This window comes from Molossus molossus, unplaced genomic scaffold (genome assembly GCF_014108415.1).
Source record: "Molossus molossus isolate mMolMol1 unplaced genomic scaffold, mMolMol1.p scaffold_m16_p_13, whole genome shotgun sequence".
In the NCBI taxonomy this organism is placed as follows: domain Eukaryota; kingdom Metazoa; phylum Chordata; class Mammalia; order Chiroptera; family Molossidae; genus Molossus; species Molossus molossus.
Window position 1 is genome coordinate 41,415,247 of NW_023425348.1, and position 27,977 is coordinate 41,443,223.

Sequence of the window (27,977 nt, forward strand, 5' to 3'; positions counted from 1 at the left end):
TTATTTGCAGGACTTTATGGCTACAGAATATTCTTCACTCATTGTACACGTGACAGGCACCTGTATATCTTCACCTGTCACGTGAAGAAATAGAAGGAAAATACAATAATTTTTCTTCTATTTCTTTGCCTAGTTCACCTTCTGGCAGCTTAAGATCCTCATGAACTTCACCAGTTTCTGACAGCAGGGAAAGGTAACCATTCCAAATGCATATCAGTTGATAATCATTTCTCTTCATATTTGGAACATCCATGTTGTGAGTGGGAGGGCAAATATCTTCATATTTTTTGCCTGTGAAAAGATCAATTCCAACAAGGTGAACCTTGGCATGGCCGTGCTTTTCAGTTTTGGAAGTTGACAGCTCTACTATTTTGCATGGACGTCCCTTGAGCACCACGAAGCCGTTTTTGCGCAGAGCTGAGCACTGCATAGGGTATGTGCTGGAAGCCCCAGCATCTCCAGTTGTGAAATCAATTTCATCGCCATGGGTGGGGTGGGGAGAAGGTACCTTTTCTGAGTTAACTTTCAGCAAAGAAAGAGTGCCTTTCTCCTGCGCACCCACGCAGTTCCCCTCCTCAATGTCCTCTTTTTTTAAATGATCACAAAAAATTTAGAACCCTTGCTGACACATATTATATGTTCAATAAATTTCTGTTTTTTTAATCCTCACCCAAAGACATGCTTATTGATTTCAGAGAAAGAGGAACAGAAGAGAGAGAGAGAGAGAGAGAAAAACATCGATGCGTTTTTGCATCGATGCAAAACTTCTCATAAGCACTCCAACCAGGGACCAAACCTGAAACCTAGGTATGTGCCCTGACTGGGAATCAAACCCACAACCCTTCACTGTGCAGGATGACATTCCAACCAACTGAGCCACACCAGCCAGGGTGATATCTTCTTTTTTTTCTTTAATTTTTTTTTCCTTATTGATTTTAGAGAGAGGAAGAGGAAGAGAGAGAGCTAGAAACATAGTTGAGAGGGAACATTGATTGGCCACCTCCTGCATGCCCCCCACTGGGGATATGGCCCACAGCCTGGACATGTGCCCTGACTGGGATTCGAACCAGCGACCTCTTCATGGGTTGATGCTCAACCACTGAGCCTCACCGGCTGGGCTATATCTTCATGTTTCTATGAGTCCACCTCTCCCTCTCCCCTGCCCCTCCACCAGAAATGAGTACCCCCATCATGCGCTTCCATGCCAGGGGTCTACTACCATAAACATCTGTAATGCTTGACTGTCTGTTTTCCCCAGGAGATAACAGTTTGAGAACAGAATGCACACTTGTTTTGATAGCTCCAGTTTTTGGCACAGTTGAATAAATGAAACACACCACACAGGCCATGATTAAAATCTAAATGTTTACTAGTACCAGCATTAACACAAGGGGCCCAGTGTAGTTCCTCACATCTTTGCCAATTGGTGTGCAGGCCAAAAAATAGAAAATAAGAAGATGAATTTGGAAATATCTCAACAAGGCTTTGCAGGTTGTTACTGTGAATGTGATGTGATGTCAGAACTGGAAGAGCTCACTTGGTACCGAGATTTCCAGAATATTCTGCAGAGTTCTGGAGGTTCTTGAGAGTTGCCTCAGAAGCTCTGGGCCCTGTCCTGTCTTCTAGCCTATTTCATATATTAGGCTTCGTGTAAGTTTTGTTTGACTTACGAGTTCAAAGTCCAAATATAGTCTAAAGCAATTCAACCCCTTGTGTTTCTAAGAGAGCAATGGCTCCAGAGACTGCGGAATAGCTTGTTGGTGCCACCGCAGACTGAAACCCAGACAGACCTATGGCTCAGGACTGTCCCAAGCACTATACTTTGTATCCATGTATTTAAACTTCACAGAGATGTGGGTGGTTTTCAACAACAAATCGCTAGGGTTCAGCAATTACTAAACAAACTGGTGTTATTTCAAACTGTTTTGAAATCTAGAAGTAAGCAAAGTCAAGAAGAACAAGCCAAGGTGACTATCAAAATTTAAACAACTAATTTTTTACCTACTATGTAATTTATATACAATGTACCACAATCTCACAAGATAAAAGAAGAGTAGGAGGGACTTGGTATTCTTGGTCACCATCTTTCCCCAGGCAGAGGCAGAGAGCCCGAACTGGAAGAGAAATACAGGGAAGATGGGCTGTCTTTCCAGCCCAGCACTGGTATAGTTTTTTGTTTTGTTTCTTGTTTTGTTTCTTTTTTTTTTTTTAGTTTTCTTTATTGACTTTAGAGAGTGAGGAAGGGAGAGGGAGAGAGAGATAGAAACATCGATGAGAGAGAACTGGTATAGTTTTCCTTGTTAATGATTTTCAGCTGGAAACTACTCTGTGACAGAAGCACTCCCTACGAATTGCTCCCTGTGTACAGTCCATGCGGCTTCTATTTGCAGTTAGTGGGAGAAAAAGACATGACCTTTGGAAAAGGTGTTGTGCTCTTTAGTAGTTTGATTAAACTACATTTCCAGCATGATTGTGGTAAAAAAAACAAACAACAAAAAAAAACGTTTTACCCTTCTGTCCTCTCTTTTGTGCTCCAAAGAAGTGGACTACTGTGCTAATTTAGATGATATTATAAACCTCAAAAACTTGAATCAATATAGCCATTAGTTTCTCACAATAAAGCTCCATATTCAGCATCCCCATTTTATAGAAAGGTCAATAAATGTACTAATTTGTTTTCAGTCTTGGGCGTCAGAAATAAGAACCATATACTTGTATATATAAAACAACCATGAAAAGGACAGTACTCACAGTATACTTGGCACAGAATCCTAGAATTTTAGAAAGGCTGTCAGAAAAACCCTCAGGGGAGATTTATTCTTTTTTTTTTTTAATCCTCACCCGAGGACATTTTTCCATTTTTTGTACAGATAGAGTGGGAGGGAGAGAGAGGAAGAGACAGAGAGAGAGAAACATCGACGTGGAGGGACACATCGAGTGGCTGCCACCGCACGACCAACCAGGGCCGGGGACAAACTGCAACCTAAGTACGTGCCCTTAGTGGGAACCGAACCCGGGTCTCTCCGGACCGCAGGCCGATGCTCTAACCGCTGAGCCAAACCAGCCAGGGCGAGATTTATTCTTTATAGTTTTCCTGGCAGAGAACAGATACAGCTGGTAGGCACCTCATAATACAGCACGCACACCCCAATATGTGCAGCTTTTTCTTAGGGCATTTAATACTGAATTAATATTTTACTTCCTCTGACTTTTTTACCAGTTGGTCTCTGGAGCAATACATAATGAGGTTCTTCTCCCATGTATAAGACAGCCCATCAAGTGATACATAAAGGGAAAACCCCATATTGTGTTCCTTTCTGTGGAGTACCTACTGTGTGCCAAGTACGGCACTAGGCATTACTTCTTAGTTTTTTCTAAAACTTTGAAAATCAAATTCATTCATTATTGCTTTAAAAAAAAAAACACCTCACTGATTCCTGTTGAGTGTTACCCATTGTGTGAGGTGCTAGAGATTAAAAGGTAAACAAAAACAAAAAAAGATTCCTGCCATCAAGGAATTCATGTTCTAGCTCTAGTGGCTAGAGGGTGGTAAAAATCAGGAAGAGTGGTATAGGATGAAGTTATGCAGGGTCTTTTAGGCTATTGTCTAAGGAATTGAATTTTAAGACAAATAGGAACAAAGAGTTTAAAATTTTCTGAGTTACATTTTCACATACATGGAGCAAAATTCAAAAGGTCCCCAGCCACCCAGTTAGTTCCCTTACCAAGAGGCAACCATTGCTATTAATAACTTGTGTATCATGCCAGAGATTCCAGAGATATTCTATGCATAGACAAATGTTCCTACACACAAATGATACATACTGTTATGACCTTACTTTTTTATCTTAGTAAATTTTGGAGTTTATTCTGTCACTGGTACATATAAAATTACACCATTCTTTTAACAGCTGCATAGTATCTGTATTAGTTATCTATTGTTGTGTAACAAACCCAGTGGCTGAAAACAACACATTTATTATCTCACAATTTCTGGAGGTCAGGAGGCCAAAGCACGGCTTATCTGGGTCCTCAGCTTCAAGGGTCTCTCATAGGCTGTAATCAAGGTGTCACCTGGAGCTGTGTTCTCATCTCAAGGTTCTACTGGGGAAGGATGTATTTTCACACTTATATGATGGTTGGCAGAATTTGATTCTTTATGGGTTGTAGGTCTGAGGTCCTCGGTTTCTTGCTGACTGTTGGATATAGATCACCCTAAACCCCTTGTCTTGGGGGCCTCTCCATGGAATAACTCACAACATAGAAGCTGGCTTCATCAAAGTCAGCAAGGGAGAGAGCTGGCTAGCAAGACAGATTTATTATCTTATGTAATGTATTCATGGAAGTCACATCCTGTCACCTCTGCCACAATTTATAGATTAGAAGGAAGTCACATGTCCCACCAAGCTGAAGGGAAAGGGATTACTCTAGGCATGAGTACTGGTAGACAGAGATAATTGGGGGCCTTCTCAGAGTCTGTCTATTATAAATAACATCCATGTATAGATAGACCACAATTTATTTAACAAGTTTCCTCTTAATGGACATTTAGATTTTTCCAGTATGTTTGCCAGTATGAATACGGCAATGAATGTCAATATTTCATTCTATACACGTGCTAGGATTGCACATGTTGTAGGCTTAAATTTCTAGAGTGGAATTTCGAAGTTGGAGGCTATGTGCATTTATAATTTTGGTAGATGTTACCAAATTGTTCATAGAAGTTGTGCCAGTTTATGTTCCCCAGGCAAGGTATGATGCCTGTTTCCCCACAAACTTGCAATCTAGTGTGTCATTTGTATTTTAGATCTTTGCTAATCAGATCTCAGAGTAATTTTCATCTGCATTTCTCTTATGAGAGATATTAGAGTCTTTTCCTATGTTTAAGAGCCGTTTGTACTTTCTCTTCTGAAAACTGTGTTTATGTTCTTTGCCACTTTTTCTATTAAATATCTTATCTACTTGGAGGTTGAAATATATTTTTAAAATCACCCTACTTACTCTGTGGAGAATATCCTGGGTGCAAAACGATGGAGTTTGGAAGAAGAGCGGTGGCAGTGTGATGGAGAAACAGATGGGTTTGGAATTGGAATTGACAGCAATTGGAAATGAATTAGACATAGGGCTTGAGGGTAAGCAAAGAATCATAGTTGATGCCTGTATTTCAGGTGTTGCATTTACTGATGTGGGAAAATGCAGGAGATGCAAGTAGAAGACAGAAGGATGGTATCAAGAGCTTTGTTTTGGAAACTGTAAATTTTTCAAAAGAAAATTTAGGACCTTGCTTTGGAAAGATATTTTTTTAAGACACAAAACAAACCATAAAGAAAAAGATTAGACTGATAAATTTTACTACATCAGAACTTTAACCTCTGTGTAATAGAGGTCTTATAAAGTTAAAAGACCAAGAGATTGGGGGAAGTATTTTGTAACATATATAAGAGACAAAAGATTTATATTACCTCACATAAGAAATTCCTGCCCTGGCCGGTTTGGCTCAGCGGTTAGAGCATCGGCCTGCAGTCCGGAGAGACCCGGGTTCGGTTCCCGCTAAGGGCACGTACCTTGGTTGCAGTTTGTCCCCGGCCCTGGTTGGTTGTGCGGGTGGCGACCACTCAATGTGTCCCTTTCACATCGATGTTTCTCTCTCCCTCTCTCTTCCTCTCTCTCCCTCCCACTCTACCTGAACAAAAAAATGGAAAAATGTCCTTGGGTGAGGATGATAAAAAAAAAATGAAAAGAAAAGAAATTCCTACAAATGATTTAGAAAAAAAAAAAAGACAACCCTAAAGAAAATAAGCAAAGCATATGACTAGGCAATCAAACAGAAAGAAACTCAAATGGCAAATAACTATAGAAAGAAATATGCATTTTCACTAGAAAATAGGAAAATGCAAATTAAAACAACATTGAGATCCCATTTTTCACCATAAGATAGACAAAAACTAAAGTCTAACAATAGAAAATATGGCTACTTTGACATATATTGTGGATGGAAATGGAAATTGGATCAGTCTCTTTGGAATTTGATATTATCTAGTAAAATTGAAAATTCAGATATTCTGAAACTCAGCAGTTCCAATTCTAAATACAGACCCTAGAGAAACTCTTAAACATGGACTTCAGGAGATAATATGTACAGAATGTGTAAAGTTTTAAAACCACACACAAACATAAAAAATATTTTTTATGTTATTTATGAATTCATCTACTAGTGTGACTATACTAAAATGGACACTAATATACATATGGAATTAGGATCAAGGTTGCCTCCAGGGAGGAAGGTAAGAGATTGGGAATAAAGATTGAGGTCAAAAGGAGTTTTAGCACTGTACTATTTTATTTACCTATATTTAAAAGAAAATATATACAAATGTGTATATATGTCTATTTTACATATATACATCAGGAAATAAAGACCTGAAGCAAATAAAACAAAATGTTATAGTGGCAGAAATATGGATATTTCTTATACTTAAAACTATTATTTTTATTTTTATTTAATTAATTAATTTATTTGTTGTTTTTGTTTGCTTTGTTTTGTTTTTGAGAGAGAGAGAGAAAGAGACATTGTTTTAATGTTCCACTTATTTATGCATTCATTGGTTGGTTCCTTTATATGCCCCATCCAGGGATCAAACCCACAACCTTGGCATATCAGGATGACACTCTAACTAACTGAACTACCCGGACAGGGCCTGAAGATACATTTTAACTTTCTCAATATGAAGAAGAATTTTATTTTTGGACGTACTTAATTTGAGATGTTTCTGAGATATCCTGGTGAAGATGTCAAGTAGATTAGTTAATATGTCAGTTGAGCTCAGAAGAGAGTTTGGATTATAATAATAAATGTTGGAGTCATCAGTATATACATGATCATTAAGGCCAAGGGAATAGATATATCACCTAAGGAAAGAGAATAGATAGCGAAGAGAAGAGGACCCAGGACAAGTCTTGAGGAAATTTCTCAACTGGAGGTTAAAGAGAAAAAGAGGAGACATCAGAGGAAATTGATAAAGTGAAGCCAGTGAAACAAGAGAAAAATTAGAAGTGTATGGTGTCCTAGAGGCTAGAGGAAGAGGGTGTTAATTAAAAGAATGGGAAGGACAACTGTTGCAAATGTGGCTGATATATTGAGTAAATAATTGCTATTATTGGGTGTGGTAATATGGAGGTCACTGGTGTTCTCAACAAGGGTAATTTAATGGACAAAGAAAACAGAAAGATTGTAATGGATGAATAAGATTTGTTGAACAGGGTGCAAAAAGCACAATTCATAATAGGGAAAAACATAAATCTGACTGCATAAGAATAGTAAATTTTATTAGTATTGAGAATATATGTGGAATTTCTACAAATCAATCAGTAAAAAAAGATGATCAAAAGAAAAGTAAGTAAAAGATAGTCAATTAATTTACAGAAGAGAAAACTGGAATAGCTAATAAATATGGAAAGATAATGAACTTTACTAATAATCAAGGAAAGGCAAAACAATAATGAAATAACGTTTCCACCAATATATTGGCAAAAATCAAAATTTGGCAACAGCAACAGGCAAGGGTTGCCAAGGTTGGGGAGAAATCCAACAGAATCAAGTAAAAAACTGTTACTAATTAGAGCGTTTAGTGAGATTGCTGGATACAAGAGCAACATTCTAATTAAACAGTTACAGCCCTGGCCGGTTTGGCTCAGCGGTTAGAGCGTCAGCCTGAGGTCCAGAGAGACCCGGGTTCGGTTCCCGCTAAGGGCATGTACCTTGGCTGCAGTTTGTCCCCGGCCCTGGTTGGGTCGTGTGGGTGGTGGCCACTCGATGTGTCCCTTTCACATCGATGTTTCTCTCTCTTCCTCTCTCTCCTTCCCGCTCTATCTGAGTGAAAAATGGAAAAATGTCCTCGGGTGAGGATTAAAAAAAAAAAAAAAATTTAATTAAACAGTTACAAAAGGTAATAAAATACAACAGTATCATTTACGATAGTAACAGAAACTATAAATACCTAGAGACAAACTAATAAAAAGGTACACGGATTTTATGGAGGAAATTATAATGCTTTAAGAAGGGATATAAAAAGAAAATTAGCCCTGGCCTGTTTGGTTCAGCAGTTAGAGGATCAGCCCAAAGACTAAAGAGTTGCTGGTTTGATTCTGGTCAAGGTCACATACCTCGTACCTTGATTGCAGTTCTAGCCCTGGCCCTGGTTGGGGTTGTGCGGGAGGCAACCAATCAGTGTGTCTCTCTCACGTGGATGTCTCTCTCTCTCTCTCTCTCTCTCTCTCTCTCTCTCTCGCTCACTCTCTCTCTCTCCCTCCCCTCACACTCTATCTGAAGATAAATAGAAAAATATCCTTGGGTGAGGATAAGAAAGAAAAGGAAGGAAGGAAGGAAGGAAGGAAGGAAGGAAGGAAGGAAGGAAGGAAGGAAGGAAGGAAGGAAGGAAATTAATGAATTTATTATTGATTGCTTTTAGGAAGAGAGAGAGAAAAAAACCACACTGATTTGTTGTTCCACTTATTTATGCATTCATTGGTTGCTTCTTGTATGTGCCCTGAACAAGGACCAAACCCAAAACCTTAGCGTATCAGGATGATGCTCTAACCAACTGAACTACCTGGCCAGGGCAAAAAGAAAATTACAATAAATGGGATATATACCATGTTCATGCATAAGAAGGCTCAGCATTTTAAATATATTGATTCTTCCCATATTAGTCTATAAATTCAATGCATCTCTAATCAATACCCTAATGAGAGTTTTCAGAAAATTTAAAAAGGTGATTTTAAAATCACGAGTAACAGTAAATGTGTACAAATAGTAATAATAAATAAATGTTAGCTAGCTTTTGGAAAAAAAAAAAAAAGTAGGTGACACACCCTATCAGATATAAAAGACTATTTCAGCCCTGGCTGGTGTGACTCAGTTGGTTGGAGCATTGTCCCATGAACCAGAAGGTTGCTGGTTCAATCCCCAGTAGGGGTGAATAGGAGAAGCTACTGATCTCTCTCCCTCTCTCTCTCTCTCTCTCTCTCTCTCTCTCTCTCTCTCTCTCTTTCCTCCCTCTCTAAAATCAGTAAGAATAAGAATATTACAAAGCTATAGCTATACATGTAATATAGGTACAGTAATTGGCAAAGAGAGCTGTGGAACAAAATGAAGTTTAGAAATAGACCTTGGATGTTAACCTTATTGTGGTAGTCATTTTGCAACATATATGTGTACCAAATCACCACACTGTACACCTTAAACATACATGTTATATATGTAAATAATATTGCATTAGCCCTGACCAGTTGCTCAGTGGTTAGAGCATTGGCCTGCGGACTAGCGAGTCCTGGATTTGGTTCCCGCTTAGGGCATGTACCTCAGTTGCAGTTTGTCCCTGGCCCCAAAGGGGTCGTGTAGGTGGCAACTGATCGATGTGTCTCTCTGACATCAATGTTTCTCTCTCTCTCTTCCCCCCTCTCTCTATCCTGCTCTATCTGAAGATAAATGCAAAACTGTCTTCAGATGAGGATAAAAAAAATAAAATAATAATAATAATATTGCACTAAAATTAGAAAAAATATTTTTTAAAAAATTTAAAAGAAAAATAGACTATGGCATTTTTGAGAACATGATGTATATTAGAGGAGACATTAAATATCAGTGGGGAAAGGATGAACTATTTATAAATGGTGTTGGGTCAGTTCTCATGTGTAACATTTCTCACACTCAAAAATAAAATCCAAATGGATCAAAGATTTAAACCTGAAAAACTAAAACTTGGGAAGAAAATATAGGATCCTGTCTTAATTATCTCAGAATTTTAAAAAGCTTCGTGAATAATATGAAAAACATAGGCCATAAAGAAAAAGAGTGATGCATTGGACTAACTTGATAATTTAAATTCTGTATTACAAATAAAACTCTTCATAAATAATGTTCAAAGGCAAGCAACATCCCTGGCCGGTTTGGCTCAGCGGTTAGAGCGCGGGCCTGCAGTCCGGAGAGACCCGGGTTCGGTTCCTGCTGGGGGCACGTACTTCGGTTGCAGTTTGTCCCCGGCCCTGGTTGGTTGTGCGGGTGGCAGCCACTCGATGTGTCCCTTCACGTCGACGTTTCTCTCTCTCTCTCCCTTCCTCTCTCTCCCTCCCACTCTATCTGTACAAAAAAATAGGAAAAATATCCTCAGGTGAGGATAAAAAAAAAAAAAAAGGCAAGCAACAGACTTGGAGAAGATATATGCCACATATATACCAAAGATTAGTATCAGAAAAAAGGGTTTCTACTAATCAATAAATAAGAGAAAGATAATTCAAAAGAAAAATGGGCCTTGGCCAATTTGGCTTAGTGATTAAAGTGTTGGCCCGAAGACTGAATGGTACCAGCTTTGATTCCAGTCAAGGGCACACGCCTGGATTGCAGGTTCAATCCCCAGCCAGGTCTGGGTGGTGTGGGAGGCAACCAATTGATGTGCCTCACTCACTTCAATGTTTCTCTCTCTCTCTCTCTCCCTCCCTTCCTTCCAGTCTCTCTAAAAACCAATGGATCCTTGGGTGAGAACACGAAAGAAAGAAAGAAAGAAAGAAAGAAAGAAAGAAAGAAAGAAAGAAAGAAAGAAAGAAAGAAAGAAAGAAAAAGGAAAATGGGCCAAAAACAAAACCCTGCAATTTACTGAAGAGAAAACCCAGATGTCCAATCAACATTTGAAGAATTCTCAGAACCTCTCTAACCATCATAGAAAATCACATTAAAATGACATACTATTTTTAAAAATGTATTAGAAAACTTGAATAGCCAAGACGATCTTGAGCCCTGGCCGGTTTGGCTCAGTGGTTAGAGTGTTGGCCTGTGGTCCAGAGAGACCCGGGTTCGGTTCCTGCTAAGGGCACGTACCTTGGTTGAGGTTTGTCCTCAGCCCTGCTTGGGTCTCGCGGGAGGCAACCACTTAATGTGTCCCTTTCACGTTGATCTCTCTCTCTCTCTCTCTCTCTCTCTCTCTCTCTCTCTCTCTCTCCCTTTCTCTCCTTCCCATTCTATCTGAACAAAAAATTTAAAAAATGTCCTTGGGTGAGGATAAAAAAAAAAAAAAATCTTGTAAAAGAAGAGCAAAGTTGGAGATTTCACACTTCCTGTTTTCAAAAGATACTACAAAACAACAGTAATCAGGACAGTGTGGTACATATAGACAGATATACAGACCAATGAAATAGAATAAAGAATCTAGAAGTAAACGCTTGAGTATATGGCCAAATGATCTTCAACAAGGGTGTCAAGACAATACACTGTGGAGAAAGGCCAGTCTCTTCAACAAATGGTGTTGGGAAAACTGGATATCTGCATGCAAAATAATGCAATTGGACCCTTACCTTGCTTACACCATATACAAAAATTAATGCAAAATGGATTAAACATCTAAATGTAAGATCTAATATTATAAAAACTCCTAGAAGAAAACACAGGAAAACAGCTTCAGGACATTTGATTTGGCAATACTTTTCTTGGATACAACACCAAATCACAGGCAAGGAAAGCAAAAATAGACAGATGGGACTATATCAAACTTAAAAACTTCTGCACATTAAAGAAAACAACCAACAGGGTGAAAAGGCAACCTATGAAATGGAAGAAAATATTTGCAAATCATATCTGATTAAGGGATTACTATCTAGAATATATAAGGAACTTCTACAACTCAATAACAGAAAGAACTTAATAACCCAATTTATAAGTGGGCAAATTCTCCAAAGAAGATATGCATGCCCAGCAGATGTGGCTCAGTGATTGAGCATCGACCCATGCACCAAGAGGTCGCTGTTTCAATTCCTGGTCAGGACACATGCCCAGGTTGTCGGCCAAATTCCCACTGGGGAGCATGCAGGAGGCAGCCAGTCGATGTTTTCCCTCATCGATGTTTCTCTCCTTCCTCTCCCTCCTTCTCTCTGTAATATCAATAAAGAAAAATAATTTTTTAAAAGAGGATATACAAATGGCCAAAGATCATATGAAAAGATGCTCAACATCACTACTCATATGAGAAAAGACCTCATATTTATTAGGATGACCACTTTCAAAAGAACAGAAAATAAGAAGTGTTGGCAAGGATGTGCAGAAATTGCAATCTTTAAACATTGTGGGAATGTAAAATGGTACAGCCATTATGGAATACAGTATAAAGTTCCATATGACCCAGTAATTCCACTTCTGAGTATATATTCTAAAGAATTCAAAGCAGGATCTTGAAGAGATATTTGCACACCTATGTTCACTGCAGCATTATTCTCAGTAACTAAGAGGCAGAAGCAACCCAAATGGACAATGATGAGTGGAAAATTTAATATATACATTTTATGATGGCATATTATACAGGCTTAAAAAGGAAGGAAATCCTGTCAAACATGGATAAACTTCAAGGACATTATGCTAAGTGAAATAAGGCATTCACAATAGGACAAATGTTATATAATTCCACTCATATGAAGTCTCTAAAGTAGTCAAAATCACAAAAATAGAACGTAGAAAGTTGGTTGCCAAGGTCTGAGGGTAGGAGGGTAAGGGAATTAGTATTTAATGAGTATGGAATTTCCATTTTACAAGATGAGAAAGTTCTAGAGATATGTTGTGCAACAATGAATATATTTAACACTATTGAACTATACATTTAAAAGTGGCCCTAGCTGGTTTGGCTCAGCGGTTAGAGCATCAGTCTGCAGAGCAGAGAGTCCTGGGTTTGGTTCCCACTAAGGATATGTACCTTGGGTGCAGTTTGTCCCTGCCCTGGTTGGGGTTGTGTGGGTGGCAACCACTCGATGTGTCCCTTTCACATAGATGTTTCTCTCTCTTCCCCCCTTCTCTCCTGCTCTATCTGGAGATAAATGCAAAAATGTTCTCAGATGAGGATAAATAAATAAATAAAATAAAAATGGTTAATTAAAATGGCCCTGGCCGGTTTGGCTCAACACTTAGAGTGCTGGCCTGTAGATCAAAGAGTTGCACGTTCAATTCTAGTCAAGGGCATGTGCCTCGATTTTGATTCAGTCCCCGGCCCTGGTTGGGGTTATGTGGGGGGCAACCAGTCTATATGTGTTTCTCTCTTCCTCTCTCTTTCTCTCTCTCCCCCCCACTCCTACTCTACCTGAAGATAAATGGAAAAATATCCTCAGGTGAGGATATTTTTTTAAATGGTTAAGATGGTAAATTTAACGTTGTATGTTTTTAACCACAATAAAAAAGTTCAATTTTTAATTTAGCCAAAAATTTTATTATTGTATAAAATATATAACAAATCCAAAGGTGTGTAAAATGCATCTGTAGAGTTAAAAATAATAATATTTATATCTATGTACCCACCATGCAGCTTAGAAATGAATATTATTAATACCTTAAAGGACTTCTGTGTGCCCCTCCTACCCCAGAGGTAACTATCCTTGAACATTTGAGTTAATCTTTCTTTTGCATTTCGTTTTATCACTAATATGTGTGTATCTCTAAACAATAAATATTTGCCTAAATTGAACTTCATATAAATGACATCATATATCCTCTTGTAAATTACCTCTTTTTCTCTAATCACTTATTCTCTTATTTTTTATTTTTTGTTACTCCTCACCTGAGGATATATATTTTTTTCCATTGAATTGTAAAGAGAATGGAAGGGAGGAAAGGCGTGAGAGAGAGAGGGAAACATTGATGTGAGGGAGAGAGACACATACATTGATTACCTCCTGCAGGCATCCCAACAGGGCCGGGAATGAACCTGCACCCAGGTGCGTGCCCTTGACAGGGAATCCAACCTGTGACCTTTCCGTGCAGGGCTGACACTCTGTCCACTGAGCCACACCGGCCAGGGCAAGCTTATTCTCTTTTTAAACATGAATCTCTTCTTTGAGATTCATCATGCGTGAATATTCCTTTGTATGAAAACACCACAATTTATTTTCTAATCTGTTCATAATGAACATTTAGGATGGTTCCAGTTTTGAGATATTACAAAGGGCTATTACTCCTGTGAATATTTTTGTAGGTCTCTTGGTTCTGGTATTCATATGCAAAAGTTTCTCTGAGCCCTAAATTCTAGAGTATAGACTTAGATAAGTAAAAAAGAAACTGAAAATAACCTAAATATCCATCAAAAGGTTAATGGATGAGCAAAATAAAACATTAAAAATTTTTTTTTTTTTTTTTATTTTAAAGAGAAAGGAAGGGAGAGGGAGAGAGAGATAGAAACATCAACGAGAGCCCTGGCCGGTTTGGCTCAGCGGTTAGAGCGTCCGCCTGTGGTCCGGAGAGACCCGGGTTCGGTTCCCGCTAAGGGCATGTACCTCGGTTGCAGTTTGTCCCCGACCCTGGTTGGTCGTGTGGGTGGCAGCCACTCGATGTGTCCCTTTCACATCGATGTTTCCCTCTCTCTCTCTTCCTCTCTCTCCCTCCCACACTGTCTGTACAAAAAATGGAAAAATGTCCTCGGATGAGGATTTAAAAAAAAAAAAAAAAAGAAACATCAACGAGAGAGAACATTGATTGGCCACCTCCTATATGCCCCCCACTGGGGATTGGGCCCACAACCTGGGCATGTGCCCTGACCGGAAATCAAACCAGTGACCTTTTGGTGCATGGGTTGACACTCACCCACTGAGCCACAGCGGCCGGGCAAAATGAGACATATTTATCTGATGGAATATTATACAGTAGTCCAATTGACTCTAACTGCTGAGCTAAACCAGCCAGGGCTAGGTAAAAAGAATTTAAAGAGCACACAAGACTTCTGGTCAAGATGGCAGTGTTGGTAACCGCGGTATTGCCACCTCCCACAACCACATCAAAATTACAACTAAACTACAACACAACCATCTTTCAGAACTGCCTGAAATCAAGCTGAATGGAAGTCCTACAACTACGAAATTAAAGAAGCAGCCACATTGAGACTGATCTCATGAAAAAACATGAATATTTAAGTTGCAACCTTCACACTTTGTCAGTTTTAGCAACAATGAGTTTTTCTGTTTCAGTTAAGAGCTCAGTCACAGAATGAAAACTTAAATCACATTCAATTTATTCTTTTGTCTCTCCCATTTAATCTGTCGTCAGATACTCAACTACTACATTTACCACTACCCCCTAAAATATATTATATTAAGAACTTTAAAAAAAAAAAAAAGCACACAAAACACAATGCCAAATATATGTAAAAATATAAAAAGTGGACTGGAAGTATAAACACTAAACTCATGATAATGGTTGCCTCTGGGGAAGAAGGGAAAGGGGACTTTAGATTTATCTATAGTGTTATAGTTCCTTTGTTTTAAAAAAAAAAAGGTAAAAAATAAATCTGACAAAAGTTTAACAGTTTTTAATTTGGGATGGTAGAATATAGGTATTGTTTTGTTGTTTTTTATCTTTTAAGTTTCTGTTTTTGAAAAGTCATAGATTGTAGAGAAGAATGTAGGGGAGAAATGTTTGCCTAATAGTTCATCTAGTATTCAGAATTTTCATAATACTACAATGGGAGATTTTTTGTCGTTTTCTTTCTTCTAATAAAATTTTCAAAGAAACACTGTGGTTAAAAAAATTTTTTTTTGGCCCTGGCCGGTTTGGCTCAGCATTTGGCGGAATGGCCCGCAGACTGGAGAGTTCGGGGTTGGATTCCTGCTGGGGGCGCACACCTCGGTTGCGGTTTATCCCTGGCCCGGATGGGGTTGTGTGGGTGGCGGCCACTCGATGTGTCTCTCTTGTGTCAATGTTTCTCTCTCTCTCTTCTTCTCTCTCTCTCCCTCCCGCTCTATCTGAAGATGAATGCAAAAAAAAAAAAAAAAAAAGAAAGAAAGAAAAGAAAAGAAATTTTGGCCGGGCTGCTATGGCTCAGTGGTTGAGCATCCACCCATGCACCAAGAGGTCGATGGTTTGATTCCTGGTCAGGGCAGATGCCCAGGTTGTGGGCCAAATTCCCTGTGGGGAGCATGCAGGAGGCGGCCAATTGATGTTCTCTCTCATAGATGTTTCTGTTTCTCTCTCCCTCTCCCTTCCTCTCTCTCTACAATCAATAAGTTAAAAAAAAAAAAAATGAAAGAAAGAAATTTTGTGCAAAATATCATACTATTTCCACAGGACAAATTCCCGGACATTAATTACTTGGGTCAAAGTGTTTGAATCTTTGAAGCATTTGCTGAGTCCTAGGAAAATGTTCCAATATACATTCCTTTGGAAAATCCTAACTTGAAATATAGCAGATCTGAGAGTGCTTTCTATAGCTGTGAAGGGTCCATCCTTTATTTCATCGCTCTTAACTGATTTAATTCTTCCACTTTGGTTGATACATATACCTTTGTATTAACTTCTGGTTTAATTAGTATTTGTCTAGATAAAATGTTGATCCCACTAATGAATGAACACAAAAAGAAGACATTTTTGCTCAATATCAGGAAGGGCTTTCTAAAAAAAAAAAGAAAGAAAAACTGTTCAAAGACAGATGTCCAGTATTGGAGGTAACTGAGCATAAACGGAACAATTACTTGGCAGAATGTTATAGATTCCTTCTTTCATTCCTCAGACCTTTAGGAAACCTCTTCCCTCAGCCACGTGCAAGGACCTGAAGGCCCTGAGGTGAAAATGTTTAAGGTGATGCCACCCAGGCTGCATTTCAAGAGTTTAGCTAGAAGATCCAGTCCTATGTTCTCTGAATTCTCTGTTGATGGCTGGACCTTAATTTTAGGCTTCAGAGGGTGTGCGGGTGCGCATGAACGGCTGGAAACTCAGAAAATGAAAACAACTTTTATGAGAATTCAATTAATTACGTTTCTTAGAACTATCCATCAAATTCACTTGTAGATGTTGGATGCAAAGATAAATTCTGGCTGAAGGGACATTCAGGGGCAGGAGAGGAAGAGACAATTCCTCGTGGGGAAAATTGGACGAAAAAAAGCAGTGTCTCCCAGTCTTTTCCCAATTGGGCTCTTTTCAGGTATCCTCGACTCCACGGTACCAAGACCCACTGCCAGCTGAATGAGCGCCGGCGGGCGAGCTAGCAGGGCAGGTCACTTAGCAGCCCGGAACCTCCCGGGCAAGTTCGTGCAGCAGTGCGTCCGGGGAAACGTTTGAGCGCTGCACCGCCCTGCGCCATTGCCCTTCAGCCCAGTACTCGGAGGAGAGAGCTCAGGACGCGGGCCCCGGCAGTGGTCGTGGTGGTTTTCTTCGTAGTTGGCGGTCTGAGGCCAGGCCTCACGTAAGAACGGCATCACCATGATGAGCGGACGGCCGGGCCGAAAGCCCTTACAGTTCCTGCCGGATGAGGCCCGGAGCCTGCCCCCGCCCAAGCTGACCGACCCGCGGCTCGTCTACATCGGCTTCTTGGGCTATTGCTCCGGTCTCCTTGATAACGCGATCCGGCGGAGGCCGGTGATGTTGACCGGTGAGGGCTGCGGGGGTGGGATCCGGTGGGAGGAGAGAGGGTCCGGGGCTGCGGGCCGGCTCCGCCATAGGCTGCCTTCGCTTTTCCGGGCCTTGTCGCCCAGCAGGCCCCTCCTCGCCTTCCTGGGGCTTCCGCGCCCCGGGAGCCCTTCAGAATCCCGCAGCGCCAGAGTGTCCTTTGCCTCTTTAGCAAAGCGAGGTGCAGTGAAACCCACGATCTCACAGTGAGTCTGTGAAGGACCCGGCAGTGACTGCCTGTGCCCTCTGGGTTCGCGCTGTGGTGTGTGCAAAATGAGCGCTCACTCCATGCCCTGCACTACTGACACTATGTACTTTATGGCATTTGATCCTCAAAACACCTTTTGGAGAGAGATTAGCCACAATGAGACAACAGCCATAGAGAGGTTAAAGCAGCGTGCCCAAGGTCATACAGCTCATAAGTAGCAGAGCCTGTTTTTAGACCTCATAGTCTATATTCGAAAACAGTGCTCTCAGACTCCATGTGCATACTGCTAATAACGTGGGATCTTGTAAAACGTGCATTCCAATTCATTAGGTCTGGGAGAGGCTTGATGTTAATCAGAGACGGCTGATGCTGCTGGTGTAGAGACCCCACTTTGAGTAGGAGGCTCTAAACCACCAGGCTGTATTTTCTAGTGCTGTGTCGGTGGCATCCTGCCAGCTGATAATATGTGACACAGTAGCAGTGCTAAGGGCTGTGGATCTCCAAAGGAGAAAGTGGAGGGACACTCTGGAAGATTTTGAACTTACCTTTGACCTATCAGGCAGACACTAGGAGACAGCCTTCCAGGTCCATGGGGCTAGTGGGAATAAGTGAAGGCAAGGGCCTCTGGATGGGGGGTGGTTTGATGATTGAGTGAGTGTGCAGGGTAGAGCAATAAGGCTACAAAGGATAGTAGGTTTATCATGGCAATTTATTCTCTAGACAGACAGGAACCTTTTTAGCTTTTGATTGCTGGGGGAGCCAGGCAGAGATGTAATGGTCAGACCTGTGTCAACTTTGTCAACAATGTGAAGCAACACTGATTGGAGCCAAGGAGCCCAATTAGGAAGAAAGCTAACCAGGAATCACCTCACTTGTGCCTCTTTTGCCTTCTTCCAGTGCGTGTCATACCTGGGGAGGTCAACTTCTAGCCCACCAAATTTCAGCATTTCCAGAGTTCAAATAGTATTGAAATCCCATCTCCCTTGGACATGACCCTACTCTACAGAAAGAAGTGATCTGTGACCATTTCTACCTCTGTGGAGGTGGCATTTTCTCCCTTTTTATTATTACTGCTCCACATTTGCCAAGCCTTACTCTTCATGTAATAGAAAGAGCTCCACTTTGGAACCAACTGTGTCAGGCAGTTCAGAGCCAAAGTTTCCTCATCTATAAAGCGGGAGTAATTAATCTTTATATATTTATTGTGATCATTGAGATGGGTAAAATGCCTGGTATGCAGAAGGTGCTGGACAAAGTTTCCTTTCCTTAGCTCTTGTTATACAGTTTGCAATATGTCTGTTCCACATTTACAGAGCTCTTTCTCTTTGCCAGGCAGTATTACATACAGGGTATGTAGGGTGAGGATCACCATCCCCCACTTTAAGGAGCTCTAGTCAGGGAGACAACTAGTCCACTATAGGTCTAGGTGTGACTGTTACCCGTTTTGATGGAAGTGGATAAGCAGAAAGTGCTTAGGGAGCATAAAGGAGGTACAGATCAGAGGGAAACTGTTTTAGAGGAAGTAAAGGTTGGCTGAAATGTGAAGTATATACCACTTAATCTCACCTCATCAAATTATGTTTTGTGCCTTTTCTGGGAGACAGAAGAACTTAGCAGTTAAGAGCACATGGTTTTGGGTTTGATACCACCTCCACTCTACTAGCCATTTGATTCTAGAGAAGTAACTTATCTCTGTGAGGTTTAGTTTCCTCATCTATGAAATAGGGAGAATATCTACCTCTTCATGTGGCTGCGAGAACTAGATGAAATAATGTATATAAAGCACTTAACCCAGGGCTAGGAGTCAGAGTTCCTGATTTCCCTGAGTTTCCCTAAGTTGCTTTGGAAAATTTAGGTCTTGACTTTACTGAAATTGTATCCTCAGCAGTATATATTGAATGCATATTGTGTTTGTCTAGCTCAATGTCTGGCATATAGTAGTGCTCAATAAGATTTATTGAATAAATATGTATATGTAGATTACAAGGAAGTGTGAAACATGGTCTCAACTCTCCAAATATTTATGAACCAGATGAGCATATCCATTAAAAAGATAAACTGTAATACAAGTTCATGCACCTAGTGTAACAGGTGTGACAGAGTTGGAGGAGTGGGAAAGGATTTTCAAACTGTGGCCCTGGAGAGTACCTGGCATTCTGTGGGTAGTATTGGAATATTCTAGCAATGAAATCAAATTGTGCAGATCTTTTTCAAGTTAGCAGAAAATATTAAATAGAAATTTTCTTAAGCTTTTCTCCTATTATTTGTTTTTAAACTCTTGTTGCTAGTTACCACTTACCTGCCCTAAATTTACAGTTAGTTGGTATCTAAGTGTAATCCACAAAATTAAATATTTACTGATTTATAGTTTAATCTGTCAGTAATTTACAGTGTTCTGCAAAGAACACCATGGCTCCAAGTTTAGATTAACAGTAAAGGAAAGAAGGGGAAAATGATTGTGGAGGAGTTGTTTATATGGTAAGAAGACTAACCACTGAGAGAGAAGAGAGGTTAGGGGAATGGGGACTTGGGAAGGGGCTAAGCCATGCTTTCAGAACTGGGACACTGACAACGTCTATAACATTTATGGGTACTCACAGAAAGATGGTCTTTGTATTTTTGCAGTCCAGTGGCACATGGGACAACTCAGCCAAGCACCCTTTGGTTTGCTGTGTTGCAGGTTGCCCTTGGGTAACAGTGGTTGTTTTGGGGCAAGGGAGAATGCAAAAGAGCCTGCGCCCTATCCAGTCCCTGATCATAGTAGTGTTTTAACACTTTTGTTATTTTCAACATTTTTTCAAAATGTGTGTGTGTGTGTGTGTGTGTGTGTGTGTATATATATATATATATTTTTTTTTTTAATCTTCACCTGAGGATATTTTATTATTTATCTGCAGATAGAGTGGGAAGGAGATAGAAGGAGGAAGGGAGAGAGAGAAACATCGACTGGTTGCCTCCCTCACGATCCCAACCAGGGCCGTGGGCAAACAGCAACTAAAGTATGCACCCTTGGTCAGAATCCGAGACTAATTGTTCCGCGGGCCGACGCTGTACTGCTGAGCCAAACCAGCCAGGGCTTCAAAATATTTTTATATGCATTTTCTTTTGGTTTATATACTACTACTCTAAGAAAGATAGGATAGGTGTTATCTGTTTTAGAGTTAGTAAATTGGCTTGCCCAAGATTATTCATCCACTAATTAAATATTAAATATTGTCTGTGTGCTGGTATACAAAAATGAATCAACATTGGCTTTGCCTGGTAGTAGAGAAAGAAATAATTACTATAGCAATTTACATATTAATAGAGGTAAGTTTACCCTTTTAAGTCCAGGAAAGTTCTGGGAAGACTTCTTAGCAGAAGTGATGTCTGAGTTGAACCTTGAAGGATCAGGAAGTCACTGGGCAGAGAAATAACCAGTGCATGGTATGTAGAAGCATGAAGAAGCCTAGTTGTGTGAGGAATTAAAAGTAGTTAAGTGTTGCTGGAGCACAATGTGTATATCGGGGAGTGTCAGAAGATGAAGTTGGGAGAGTTGGCTCATGAAGGGCTTGGGAGGTCATATGCAAGAGTTTGGACTCCTGTTGAGCATAATTGAAAGAGAAGGGACCAAAAAGCTAGGTTTATATTTTAGTAAAAATTCCTCCAGTTACAAGATAGAAGCTGGGATCAGTGGAGTGAAAAATGAGATGAAGGGGAGACCAGTTAGAGCAAATAAGAGATAAGTGAGGAAAGGAAGTATTTAGAAGGTAGAATTGACAGCACTCAGTGACTGGATGTGGGAAAGAGAGTAGAAAAGAAAGATGATACTGTGTTCATTAACCAGGTCTTATTCTTGGAATTAGTAGAAACAGGTGTGACTAGGAAGGAAATTAGTTAATTTGGAGGTATTTAAGTGAATGTATCTGTCAAACAGTTGGATGTATCTGTTATTCAACATGGGTGTCTGAGTTGGATGTACTTGTGGGTCACCAGCACATGGAGAGTAGATAAAGGTACAGTAATAAATGAGTTCTCCAAAGGAAGATGTGTGGGATAAGAAGTGGAGGGCTGGGGATAGAATTCTGGGGCTTAGCTCAAAAATCAAACCTGAGCTCTGACCGGTTTGGCTCAGCAGTAGAGTGTCGGCCGGTAGACCAATGAGTCGCAGGTTTGATTCCAGCCAAGGGCATATACTTCGGTTGTAGTTTGTCCCCGGCCCTGGTTCAGTTGTGTGGGTGGCAACCACTCGATGTGTTCCTTTCACATTGGTGTTTCTCTCTCTCTCTCTCTCCTCCCACTCTATCTGAACAAAATATCGAAAAATGTCCTTGGGTGAGGATAAAATAAATAAATAAAGGAAAAAAAATTTTTTGAAGAAAATCAAACCTGCGGTTAGCCTTTGGCAAAAAAAAAATATTTTCATATATAAAGTTCATACCTTTGGATCTCCCCTTCAGACTTTAAATTTTGACTTTCTCTAGAGCAAGTGATTTGATTCTCTCCCGTTGCATTATAATAGAATGCTTTATTTATAATCCTTACACGAGGATATTTTTCCATTCAACTTCAGATAGAGTGGAGTGGGAGGGAGACGTCAATTGGTTGCCTCCCGCACAACCCCTACCAGGACCGGGGACCGAACCACAGCCAAAATATGTGCCCTTCATCAAAATTGAACCCTTGACTCTGGTCCAAGGGCCGATGCTCCAACTGCTGAGCCAAACTGGCCAGGGTTAGAATGATTTTTTCTTTACTTTTTTTTTTTATCCTCATCTGAGGACTTTTTTTTTCCTTCCATTTTTTTGTTCAAATAGAGTGGGAGGGAGAGAGAAAGAAACATCGATGTGAAAGGGACACATCGAGTGGCTGCCTCCTGCATGACCCCAACCAGGACCGGGGATGAATCACAACTGAGGTACGTGCACTTGGCTGGAATCAAACCTGCAACTCATTGGTCTGTGATGCTCTAACCGCTGAGCCAAACCACCCAGGGCTAGAATGATTTTTTAATATGATGATTTTAAAATATAGTTTTGAATAGATAATACATGAAAATAGGAGGAAATTTAGATGGTACAGGAAAGACTTGAGATATATTGGTAGTGTAGCCTGCTATTTTAGTAACCACCTAATAGGCAAATATAAATCAGTGTATGGAGATCAACCAAATTGCTTTTAGATCATTTGCAAAGGACTTGACCTCACCTCAGCTCATCACATCCTGAACATGTTCTGGAATACAAATTAGTTTAAGTCTAAAGTTAGTTTATTGGTCCTGGCCAGTTTGGCTCAGCGGTTAGAGTGTCAGCCATGGACCAGAGAGTCCTGGGTTTGGTTCCTGCTGAGGGCACGTACCTAGGTTGCAGTTGGTCCCTAGCCCCATTTGGGCCATGCAGGTGGCAACCAGTCGATGTGTCTGTCTCACATCGATGTTTCTCTCTCTCTTCCTTCCTCTCTCCCTCCTGCTCTATCTAAAAATAAATGCAAAAATGTCCTCTAGTGAAGATAAAAAAATAAATAAAAATAAAGTTAACTTATTGAAGAAGAAAATATTTTTTTCTGTTCTTAGTCTAGCATTTGGGATTTGGTACTTATCCACCTTTTACCATGAAGAAATTTATAAAACCTCGATTTTAAAAATCTTAGATTCTGTTTTGCTTTTTTTTTTTCCTTTATTGATTTTAGAGAGAAAGGAAGGGAGAGGGAGAGAGAGAGAGATGGAAACATTGATGAGAGAGATTGGCTGCCCCCCACTGGGGATCAGGCCCACAACCTGGGCATGTGTCCTGACCAGGAATCGAACCAGTGACCTCTTGATGCATGGGTCAACACTCAACTACTGAGCCACACTAGCCAGGCTTAAATCTTAGGTTCTATTAATAGTGATGTTTGTAGACTTAAATGTTGCCTTTCATTGTTGCCAAATTGGTTTAAGAAGACATCTCAAGATCAAGGCTGTTTGTTCAGAATAGCCATATAGGAAATTCTTTTTTTTTTTTGTAAAGAAATTTGGAAGAAATCATAAATTATAAATGTGAAATATAAGAATATAATCTTTAATACCTGTTGCCTGACTGATTTTTGCTTTATTTGAGATTTGTCCTTTGAATTTCAGGTTTGCATCGCCAGCTTCTATATGTTACTTCCTTTGTTTTTATTGGATATTATCTTTTAAAACGTCAAGACTATATGTATGCTGTGAAGGACCATGATATGTTTGCATATATAAAATCACATCCGGATGATTTTCCTGAAAAAGGTATTTCAAGTTAATTGTAAAAAACCTCTTTCTTATTCTGCATCATTTTCCCTGATTAATCTTTTCATGCCTGTGGCTTCAGGTACCTTCTCTATTCTCTTGACTCCCACATTGTTGTCTATAGACCAGAATTCTCTTGAATTCATATATCCAGTTTCTGGCTAAGTACCTCAGACAGCAAACAGAACCTCATGTTCCCTCTCCCTGCCCAGACCTCCTGTTGTGTGTCCTGCTTCAGTGATGGCACCACTGTCCACCTGGGGACTCCAGCCAAAAGCCGGGGAATCATCTTGAAGTCTTTCTCTTTTACTTTCCATTAGTCATCAAGTCTTACTGTTCCACTTTCTATTTCTCAACTCTGAAGTCTCTTCTCTTTCCCACTGCTACCAACCTGGTTCAGGTTCTTACATTGTTTTGCTTGGATTGTCGCACTTGCCTTAGCTCACCTCTTTTCTTGGTCTTACTAAAGTTCATGTGTCAAGCTAATTGCCTGGTAGAAACACTTTGCCCATACCTTTTACCCACCACATTACCTATACATAGCTGTGTCCCTCACTAGACTGTAGCTTCATCTTTGTTTCCCCAGCCTCCAGCACAGAGCCTACACATATTAGGCGCTTAATAAATAATAGCTGACCTGAACAACACAGAACCCTGCCTCATCTCCCATAACTCCTCTCCTGCCTCATGATATGCTGTGTTTTGAACCTGCCCTGTATCGCTTTGTACACACTGTATTTTTTTCTTGATCCTCCTCTTGCCCCATTTCCACCCTGCCCATCTAGCAAGTTCATGCTTGTGGTTCATCATCTCAATGAAGCTTTCACACAGCTACAGACAGGAGTTTCCTCAGCACACTCTTCTTGTCTCTGTTCAACTATAATTGTGATATACTTGTCTTCTTGTTCTTATTTTACACACAATACAGATGTGTACATATGTGAAGGAAGGAAAATACTGAATATAGATTTTCCTAAAAGTATAATATTAAGCATTAAAATTTTACCAACTGAATGATTATCTCTAAGGTCCTATGTAGCTCTAAATTTTTATTACTCTGCTTAATATCCCCATAGCCTTTAGTCACATGTAATGTATATGGTGGATCAAAAAGGTACAGTTTTTTTGTTGTTTTGTTTTGCCAATGAAGAGCTCAGACTAGTACAAAGCCATGAATAGTGGTGGTCTCAGGGAATGGGGAATACTCAGAACTGCTGGATGTTAGAGCTGGGAGGAGTCCTGGGAATGTTGATTCCTAAGAGTGCGGCCCAATGGCAGAGCAGCCCTTAGTCCCAGACCTCTAGCTCTTTGCCTCATATTTCCACTAGCCCCCTTTGTAAACAAGAGGGTGTATAGCCTCACTGGCTCATTTTGTCTCTTAACTGCAGATTGTTGGCAGGTGTGCCAAGAGCCTCATGCATTGATGACACTGGCATTGAGAGCTTGACCACCTAGCTCCGGGCCCCTTCCAGCTGACCTGTGTCCCTCCCGGTTCTTCCTTCCTTCAACCAGGATCCCCCTGGCAGCACATTGCCCCTCCAGGCAGCCATCTGGAAGTCACCACAGATTCTTCCAAGTTCATTCAGTGTAGCAGAACATCTTAGTGATCACCAAACCGTGGTTGAGGACAAGAAAAGGAGGAAATTTTAGGGGTTTCTATCTATAAGAATATTAAGTTTTAATTTTATTCTTTAGGAAATAATGATTTCAAACATAATTTAAACATAAATCTTTTGTGATCTTTCCTTTTATAGATAAGAAAACTTATGCTGAAATTCTTGAAGAATTCCATCCAGTGCGTTGAAGTCTCCAAAATACTTTGGTTTCACTAATAACAGTTATTTCTGAATTTTGGGGAACATGTTTTCATGATATCTGAAGTTTATATTAATCTGTATGTTAACACCTTGTTATTAAAATGGTCATCATGAACATTCTGACTCCTTTTTGTTGAAAGAAAAATAGTTCATCACGGAACGGTCAATTTCCATTTGCCCAATTTTTTTTTTAATCCTCACCCCAGGATATTTTTCTATTTTTGTTCAGACAGAGTGGGAGGGAGAGAAAGGAAGAGAGAGAGAAAAACATCGACTGGTTGCCTCTCGCACAACCCCAATCAGAGCTGGGGCCGAACCACAACTGAGGTACATGCCCTCGAGCGGAATCGAACCTACGACTCATTGGTCCACGGGCTGACGCTCCAACTGCTGAGTCAAACTGGCCAGGGCCCATTTGCCCAATTTTAAGAAGACATCTGACAGATTTAAAAATTGAGTTTAGTTCTAGTTTGGAGTTGGCAAACTATAGCCTGTGTGCCAAACTGGGTGCAGTTCAGTTTCTTTGAAACACAGCCATGCGTGTTTACATGTTGTGTTCACTTCCATCCTACAGCAGCAGGGAGCAAAGCTGCACAGTTGTGACAGAGACTTTGTGGCCTGCAAAGCCTGAAATATTTACTATGTGGCCCTCTACAGAAAAGGCTGGCCTGCTCCTGTTCTAGGGCAAAACAAAACAGCAAGCCAGATTATGGAGGGCCATGCTACAGCAGCAGGGAGCAAAGCTGCACAGTTGTGACAGAGACTTTGTGGCCTGCAAAGCCTGGAATATTTACTATGTGGCCCTCTACAGAAAAGGCTGGCCTGCTCCTGTTCTAGGGCAAAACAAAACAGCAAGCCAGATTATGGAGGGTTTTGTAAATCATGTAGAATAATTTTGACTTGATCCTCTCGTCACTAAAGGGTTTTAAATGGGAATGCCATGGTCAGGTTTGTATTTCTGAGCTCCGAAAAATACAGCAGGTGGTTTAGGAGCAGGAGAACAGAAGACTGACACTGCAAAGCAGTGTTTGCTCTTAGGTGAATCACCCTGGAGAAAGCGGGCTCAGTGCTAACACTACAGCGGAGGTTGGCACAATCGTGTTAAAAGATCCCACCCAACAAATGAGGTTTCTCTTTATTGCTTATGAAATCCAAGTGCTTGTCCAGAAAGTTTTTGTTACCAAGCTCAGATTTCATAATCAGATTAGTTTTTGGAGATTAATAGTTATTTTTATTTTTATATGTGATTTCAGATAAGGTGGCAGTATGAATAGAAACATGGTTTCTGGGAAAAATCAGAAGCCATCTCTGTTCTCTTGAGTCCCATTTGTTGAATATAAAATCATGTCTGAGAAAGTACATTAGAAATTTATAAAGATGTGTACAAATACAGGGTATTTTAAATTGCTACTGCACTAGATAGGGTTCTAGTTCATCTGTGCTTGGCAGGTACAAGAGTGAACCACTCATCCCAAGGGACTGTGCTACCTCTGTTCTGGAGTGTAAACACAGGCTGGAGCAAATACAAGGTGAGAGCGGGAGGAAAGAAATGAGTCTGTAAAACAATAGCACTTAACATGCCAGGTGCTTTTGATTGTGTTTAATTTCTAGAACAACCCGTGAGATAGGCAATACTATCCCCATTTTATAGATGATGAAATTTAGGTTCCATCTGGTTAAATAAGTTGCCCAAGATCATACAGTGAAAGACGGCCAAGAGTTGGTCAGATGCTAAAACCAATGCTCCTCCTACCAACCACACCAGCTAGGTAACATCTAGTCCCTCGTGAACCACTGACCACTATTTCAGGTGGTAAAAGGAGCGAGGGGGAGTTGTGAGTAGCAACAAGTCATCTTAAAGGTGACCCAGGGACGAGTCCATGAATTGTTCAAAGGGCAGTAGTGACGCATCCCAGAAAACCACGTTGCCTCATTTCAGCTGCCGGTCTAGCCTTCCTGGTCTCATCATCAAGGCTAGTGAACTGCATGTCCTCATCACAGAGTCTGCCTTCTGTCATGTATAGGGATCTGTGGAGTACAGAAATGTTAAAAAACCAAGTCAGTATAAATCCATTCCACTAAGGTACTATCATATTCCTACTGAAATAGGAAAAAGCATGAGAAAGCTCATGTGTTGCTGTAGAAGTCTGGAAGTGTCAGCACTGTAAGAAGAATCAGGCTATCAGCACTGTAATAACTCTTCTAGTTTCACCTCTACATTTTACTAACAGGGAAACTGATGCAGAAAAATAGGCTAGCACGGGCTGGTATGGCTCAGTTGGTTGGAGTGTTGTCCCATACACTGGAAGGTCA

The 27,977-nt window shown here is 40.4% G+C and overlaps 2 protein-coding genes across 3 annotated transcripts; one reads left to right on the forward strand and one right to left on the reverse strand.

Annotated features, from left to right (window-relative positions):
- On the reverse strand, window positions 1-17,214 carry LOC118628533 (eukaryotic translation initiation factor 5A-2-like). Its single transcript, XM_036259520.1, has 3 exons — window positions 17,112-17,214; window positions 108-585; window positions 1-76 (listed from the first exon to the last, which is right to left on the reverse strand). Exons 1-3 carry the CDS (start codon window positions 17,212-17,214, stop codon window positions 1-3), a joined length of 657 nt encoding a protein of 218 aa, XP_036115413.1.
- On the forward strand, window positions 17,080-27,156 carry LOC118628115 (NADH dehydrogenase [ubiquinone] 1 subunit C2). Of its 2 annotated transcripts, XM_036258855.1 has the most exons (4): window positions 17,080-17,381; window positions 23,704-23,847; window positions 25,602-25,642; window positions 27,114-27,156. In XM_036258855.1, the coding sequence occupies exons 1-4, from the start codon at window positions 17,213-17,215 to the stop codon at window positions 27,123-27,125; spliced, it is 366 nt and encodes a 121-aa protein (XP_036114748.1). In that variant the 5' UTR covers window positions 17,080-17,212; the 3' UTR covers window positions 27,126-27,156. The 2 variants fall into 2 exon arrangements, with proteins under 2 accessions (XP_036114748.1, XP_036114749.1); XM_036258856.1 differs by lacking the exon at window positions 27,114-27,156 and having other exon boundaries at window positions 25,602-25,781.
- Window positions 27,157-27,977: the final 821 nt, after the last annotated feature.